The 7,690-nt window shown below is 37.9% G+C and overlaps 1 protein-coding gene across 2 annotated transcripts in view; it reads left to right on the forward strand.

The window, feature by feature from the left end:
- The window catches only part of PHEX (phosphate regulating endopeptidase homolog X-linked), a 224,937-nt gene extending 218,603 nt beyond the window's left edge, over positions 1-6,334 (forward strand). Inside the window, exons 21-22 of one of the 2 annotated variants that reach the window (XM_025372572.1) lie at positions 3,321-3,397; positions 5,826-6,334. In XM_025372572.1, the coding sequence (XP_025228357.1) occupies positions 3,321-3,397; positions 5,826-5,928 (180 nt within the window). In that variant the 3' untranslated portion in view covers positions 5,929-6,334. The remainder of the gene's footprint in view (positions 1-3,320; positions 3,398-5,825) is intronic. The other variant, XM_025372573.1, reaches the window with a different exon arrangement.
- Positions 6,335-7,690: the final 1,356 nt, after the last annotated feature.

The raw sequence follows: 7,690 nt of genomic DNA on the forward strand, positions 1-7,690 counted from the left end.
AAAGAAAATTTCAGGCCAATATCCCTGATGAACATCGATGCGAAAATACTCAACAAAATACTGGCAAACCAAATCCAGCAGCACATCAAAAAGCTTATGTTGGCTTCATACCTGGGATGCAAGGCTGGTTTAGCATATGCAAATCAATAAACATAATCCATCACATAAACAGAACCAATGACAAAAACCACATGATTATCTCAATAGATGCAGAAAAGGCCTTTGGCAAAATTCAACACCCCTTGATGCTAAAAACTCTCAGTAAACTGGGTATTGATGGAACGTATCTCAAAATAATAAGAGTTATTTATGACAAACTCACAGCCAATATCATACTGAATGGGCAAAAACTGGAAGCATTCCCTTTGAAAACCGGCATCAGACACGGATGCCCTCTTTCACCACTCCTATTCAACATAGTGTTGGAAGTTCTGGCCAGGGCAATCAGGCAAGAGAAAGAAATAAAGGGTATTCAGATAGCAAGAGAGGAAGTCAAATTGTCTCTGTTTGCAGACGACATGATTGTATATTAAGAAAACCCCATCGTCTCAGCCCAAAATCTCCTTAAGCTGATAAGCAACTTCAGCAAAGTCTCAGGATACAAAATCAATGTGCAAAAATCACAAGCATTCCTGTACACGAATAACAGACAAACAGAGCCAAATCATGAGTGAACTCCCATTCACAATTGCCACTAATAGAATAAAATACCTAGGAATACAACTTATAAGGGATGTGAAGGACCTCTTCAAGGAGAACTACAAACCACTGCTCAAGGAAATAAGAGAGGACACAAACAAATGGAAAAACATTCCATGCTCACGGATAGGAAGAATCAATATTGTGAAAATGGCCATACTTTCCAAAGTAATTTAGAGATTCAATGCTATCCCCATCAAGCTACCATTGACTTTCTTCACAGAACTGGAAAAAACTACGTTAAACTTCATAGGGAACCAAAAAGGGCCCATATAGCCAAGACAATCCTAAGCAAAAAGAACAAATGCTGGAGGCATCACACTACCTGACTTTAAACTTTACTGCAAGGCTACAGTAACCAAAACAGCATGGTACTGCTACCAAAACAGATATATAGACCAAGGGAACAGAACGGAGGCCTCAGAAATAACACCACACATCTACCACCATCTGATCTTTGACAAACCTGACACACATAAGCAATGTGGAAAATATTCCGTATTTAATAAATGGTGTTGGGAAAACTGGCTAGCCATATGCAGAAAACTGCAACTGGACCCCTTCCTTACACGTTATACAAAAAAAATCAACTCAAGATGAATCAAAGACTTAAACATTAGACCTAGCACCATAAAAATCCTAGAAGAAAACCTGGGCAATACCATTCAGGACATAGGCATGGGCAAGGACTTTATGTCTAAAACAGCAAAAGCCAAAATTGACAAATAGAGTCTAATTAAAGAACTTCTGCACAGCAAAAGAAACTATCATCAGAGTGAACAGGCAACCTAGAGAATGGGAGAGAGTTTTTGTAATCTACCCATCTGAGAAAGGGCTAAAACCCAGAATCTACAAAGAACTTACACAAATTTACAAGAAAAAAAAAACCAACCCCATCAAAAAGTGAGTGAAGGATATGAACAGACACTTCTTAAAATAAGTCATTTATGCAGCCAACAAACATGAAAAATGCTCATTATCACTGGTCATTAGAGAAATTCAAATCATAAACCACAACGAGATACCATCTCATGCCAGTTAGAATGGCAATCATTAAAAAGTCAGGAAACTACATGCTGGAGAGGATGTGGAGAAATAGGAACACTTTTACACTGTTGGTGGGAGTGTAAATTAGTTCAACCATTGTGGAAGACAGTATGGCAATTCCTCAAGGATCTAGAACCAGCAATCCCATTTGACCCAGCAATCCCATTACTGGGTATATACCCAAAGGATTATAAATCATTCTACTATAAAGATGCCATGCACACGTATGTTTATGGCAGCACTGTTCACAATAGCAAAGACTAGGAACCAATCCAAATGCCCATCAATGATAGACTGGATAAAGAAAATGTGACACATACACACCATGGAATACTATGCAGCCATGTAGAAGAATGAGCTCATGTTCTTTGCAGGGACATGGATGAAGCTGGAAGCCATCATTCTCAGCAAACACACACAAGAACAGAAAACCAAACACTACATTTTCTCACTCATAAATGGGAGTTGAACAATGAGAACACATGGACCCAAGGAGGGGAACATCACACACCAGGGCCTGTCAGGGGGTGGGGGACTAGGGGAGGGATAGCATTAGGAGAAATACCTAATGTAGAGGATGGGTTGATGGGTGCAGCAAATCACCATAGCACATGTATACGTGTGTAACAAACCTGCACGTTCTGCACATGTACCCCAGAATTTAAAGTATAATAAAAAAAATTACAAAAATTAGTTGGGCTTGGTGGTGTGCACCTGTAATCCCAGCTACTTGGGAGGCTGAGGCAGGAGAATCGCTTGAAACCAGGAGGTGAAGGTTGCAGTGAGTCAAGATTGTGCCATTGTACTCCATCCTGGGTGACAGAGCCAGACCCCATGTCAAAACAAACAAACAAACAAACACAAAACTTGGGTTTTAGAGTCTATATCTTGGCATGTGCTTCTGTGGATAACACAGAAGTAGAAAAGAAGGATAAGGATGTGTGCACTGGCTGTTAGTGTAGCATCTTCAATTGTTCTTAAGGCTCTTCAAACTTCTGTCCGGTTTTAAAGCTTCTGCCAGGAAGTAACATATATTACTTCGGCTTCTGCTCACACTTCATTGGCCAGAACAAGCCATATCGCCATGCCCAACTTCAAAGGAGATGGAGAAGTGTACATCAATCCTAGGCCCAGACTAGGGTGAAGCGAGCAAGGCACTCAGGGGCAGACTACTAACTTCTCATCACCATCTTCAATAATGGGTGGCTGATTCATTTTATTGATTTGCATGAGTATGGTTAAATTCGAGAAGGACTATTTCAAACATTAAATTCATTGAATGAGTACACTAGTGGATTCCTGGGCACATATACGATTCTCTTGATTTAAAGCACTTGTCTGAAAACTTTTCTCACTTACTCAAATTGTGAAATTATTCACATTGATAAAATCTTCTACTCTGGGGATCAGAATAATAGATGTTATTACCAATGACGGTTTTATTTGATCTACTAAAACTGTTTATCATCCATTGATTCTAAAAGTATTCTTCAGTATAATTTGGAGCATTTAAGACAGTAGAAAATACATAATTGGAATGAAAGCTCATTTGTTGGGATGCTTTTCTCTTCTAGGTGAGGTGCAATTCCTACAGACCAGAAGCTGCCCGAGAACAAGTCCAAATTGGTGCTCACAGTCCCCCTCAGTATAGGTAAATGGGCAAAGGGGTGACGGCAGTTTTTAACAGTGCATCTCCCCCCTTTCTCCCCCACCCAGCCATCCAAGGGCTCTACCAGATAGGTGATCTGAAAAAAATCGCATATTGTAAACTATATGATTTCCATTTTGTAGCCAAAAAATATCTGGCCACACAGAAACTAAGTATCTTCTTTCATTAGTAGTAAGCTGGTTTAGTCAGCACTCTCTCACCTGAATTTCTGCTGGTGGGTACTTGTACATATCTCTAGTCTAGTGCTACATTAAGTGCCAATGAGACTATACAAGACTCCAGAGGTAATTTGGAATCCAAATCATAGCTTTAGTATTACATCGCATTATCTTCCAGTTTTTGAAAGAGTCTCAGTAAACTGCATTATTGGACTTACTCAACTGCTTACTGTTTTGGTCCAAAAAAATAGCCTTTATTGTCTTAGGCAAGGATGAGATTTGATGTACTCTGCCTTAAAATACCTAGAGCTCTGGTTTATTTTGTTGTAAAGAATATCCCCTTTAATACCTCTTCTTCTTTCACACAGTCAAACAGCAAACATGAATGAATGGCCACCTTCTAAATAGCTGTGAACACAAAGGAGGATACATAGTATTCTTTAGCAATTATATCTAGAGTTAGAGAGTCTACATTTTGGCTTACACTTTGGATCATATTTTGAAACAGTAGCTTATACAAAAAGGGAAGACGATTATGAATTACAGTCTTATTTGTCAGAATGTATAAAACATTAAGTACAAATAAAATTAAAGTTAATATTACTCACCCTGTACTCGGTCCTATAGGTTGACAGAAATTTTCTGTAGTAGGGGAAAGATAAGTATGATGAGAAATGCAAAAACCATAATAATTTATATGTATTCATTCTTTGTTTAGGACATTATATCTGGGTATCTTTATATTTAATGTTTAAATGAATCCATTAGCATATTGCAAGAAAGCCATCTAAAATTTCTTCTGTATTTTAAAATCTTATTCCTAAGATCTTGCCTTAGAAATGCTTCAGAAATTTATTATAAATTACCCACTAGCATAAAAATCTAATCACTGTGTTGGAAATTTCTCCGCCACTGGGCTAAACTGTCATGAAGGCTGACGGTCTCGAATGTACTAAAATGTGTTCCCACTGACAAATGGTGCAGATGAAACCACACAGTAGATTAATTACTCAACAGATACAAGTTTTCAGAAACTTATTTCCTTTAACTAGTTGCCTGTAATGTTGAATTTTACAGTGTATGCTTACTAATTATCAGCTATATTCTATCTTTAACACTTGCCTAGGGTGAATCACACTGTGAAATATGCATCCCTACCCATATATTCAGCTAAAACACAAGCGGTTATGAGGATTTTTTGGATATAGTGCATTACATTTATTCAAATGCCCGTAGGTAACAAAGTCATTAGGGAAGAAATAGTGACTGAGAATGCTGAGTCTCTAGTCAACCCTTTGAACATGGAGTTGAGTAAGAAGTAGATGAAAGGGGGAAGTTTTTGTGTGTGTGTGCTGGCTTGTTACTGAAGTCTGCAGTAACTGTAGATTTTGAGTGCAGCAGAAATCACACAACGGCAATATCACTTCCAAAAGACAGCTACAATCAAAGTACTGAGTAGGAATCCAGTCTTTACTGTAGTTGGAAGCCTATAAGAATGTGATATATTGGAGCTAACTCCAGTGAAGAATTACTCATCAGTAATAACTAGATACCATTCATTAATTGATTGTTGCATTAATCAAATTCTGGGCAACTATGAGCTTCCATACCTAACACTAATTCAGAGAAAATGTTTTTGTAGATTGAATGAATTCTTTAAAAATAGCGGCAAATGCAACAACATGGATGACTCTTACAGACATTATATTCAGTGAAAGAAGTCAAAGACCAAACAGTACATACCGTGGATTCCATTCACATGAAGTTCAAAATCAGGCAAAGCTATGGCAATAGAAGTCAGAATAGTAGTTACCTTTGGAGATGCTGTTGGTATGGAACAGGCGGGAGCCTACTGGGTGCTGGAATGTCTTGATCTGGCAGGTAGTAATACGGGCCCATACACACAAAAAACTGTCAAGTTCTACATGTAATATTTTGTATACGTCAGTTATATTTTCTATAAAGTTTTTAAAAAGTTAGAAAAACTAATATTGGTGACAATACAGTTTTATAAGAATTTGAAGACTGTTGGAAGAGTAATGGGGCATTTGCTTGGCACTCAGGAGATGCTGGTTCTAGTCTGTTCATTTTTTTGGGAAATTTACTTAATCATTTTGGGCTTTAGTTGTCTCCCTGTAAATAGATGAAAAGAATGGCAACATTCTTTTTAGCAATATTCTGCTATAGTTTTATACAGAACCTGTTGATGTGCAAGAATTGTATGACATATGCTTTGACATACCTTTTTTCAGGGTCAATGGTGCAATTAGTAACTTTGAAGAATTCCAGAAAGCATTTAACTGTCCACCCAATTCCACGATGAACAGAGGCATGGACTCCTGCCGACTCTGGTAGCTGGGACGCTGGTTTGTGGCATCCTGAGACAGTTGCACAGTGCCAGCAGAGGCTGCACTGAGCCTTCATCGCCCATTGCTTTAGGCCTGGAGACTTTCCTTTTTAGTGCATTTTCATTATTTGGGTAGGTGACCTGCTTGGATCTAGACCGTATCTGTTCAAAGTTGTAGAGCTTATAAAATGGAATACAAGCATGAACCAAGTATGTTTTTTTAGAAAATCAAACCAACAAAAATAAATCCCTAGGCTACTTTTGTTAAAATGCTATCTGCTAAATTGTTGCTATTGTCCATTTTAGTGTGTTAGCCACAGTTATGTGGTACATACCATTTCAATCTATAGCTTTGTGGGAAGCCTAAATTGATGTATCCATTAAAAGTTCAATCTATTAAACTTGTAGCCTCTCGATGAAGACATGTGCATGAACACCTGGGAGGGCTTGCTGCTCTGTGGAATGCAGTGCAAGTTTTTATGGACAGAAATTACACAGCATTCCTCGACTCTAAGGTAGTTAAATTAGAAATATGTTTGATCTCCATTTTACAATTTTTGATGAAGTTCTTGCCTTCAGCTTTGGAGTCTATTGGAATGAAAACGTGTCTCACAGCTTGCATCTGATGTAGCAGATTGCCCTGTTCAAGTCAGCATGAACAAAGCTGGCAGAAAGGCTACTAGGTAACGGATTTGAGTTTATTAAATAGAAAAAAGGGAATGAGGATATATCTTTAGGTCCCAGAAGAAGTAAAACCTCCTAGTTACATAACAGCAGGGAAACTAGGAGATGAAATCTCCAAAATTTTGTCCAATCTGTATGAACTGCAGTGATTGTCTGCTAGACACTTTTTTTAGTCTAATTCTTGTTTGTTTCATTAGCTTCATATGTGTGCATTGTACTGGTTTTGAAATGAGCAGACATTGAGAAAACAATTTTCTGATTCCCCATTAGGAACATATGACTTTCACTCCCCTTTAGTGCAAAGGAACAAACATCACATTGAGGAGGGAGAAATGTGCCCTTCTGTTTCAGCTGAATGTTACCTCTCTTTAAAAAAATTCTTTTTAAAAAATTTCTTGATTGATGACATTCTGGAATTTATTGATTCAATTTAAAATTCCCTGCATAGTCCAAATAAACATAATTTTTACTCTTCAAGTCATCTAAAGAGTTGTGAGAAAGAGCAGTACTATGTGTTTTATCCTTAGAGCATTATCCTTCTAAGTGAACTCCTTTCTTATTAGTGAGTGTGTGTGTGTGTGTGTGTGTGTATAGAATAAAATTGTAATGGCCTTAAAGTTGTTACCTGGCATTTTTGGTCTCTTTAAATAGGCATCCCCATACCCCCTTTACATTATTCATTATACATGAGGTGCTGGGTTAAGTGGGCCAATAGGAAAATCTCAAAAGCAAAATGACAAATTCAGATTAACCACAGGAAGCCATTTTATGTCCCTGCGATTTGTGATTCTTTTTAAAATACATATATATGTATGTATGTGTGTGTGTGTGTGTGTGTGTATATGTCATGTCCTTTTGTAGCCATGGGAACGTTTGAAGGGAGAAAAATGGAGGGGCACCATCATGAGGAAACAATTATACTGCATTAGTCAGAGGAGAGCAATTTTCCCCTTGACTTCTTCCTCTCTGAATGGATAAACTTGTGAAGGGCAGCTACCTTCTCCTCCTCTTAACCTGGCTTAATATGACCTTAGTTTGTATTTCTAAAAACAAGCAGTATTAGGTTGGGAATGTATGTGTCTTTTC

This window comes from Theropithecus gelada, chromosome X (genome assembly GCF_003255815.1).
Source record: "Theropithecus gelada isolate Dixy chromosome X, Tgel_1.0, whole genome shotgun sequence".
In the NCBI taxonomy this organism is placed as follows: Eukaryota; Metazoa; Chordata; class Mammalia; order Primates; family Cercopithecidae; genus Theropithecus; species Theropithecus gelada.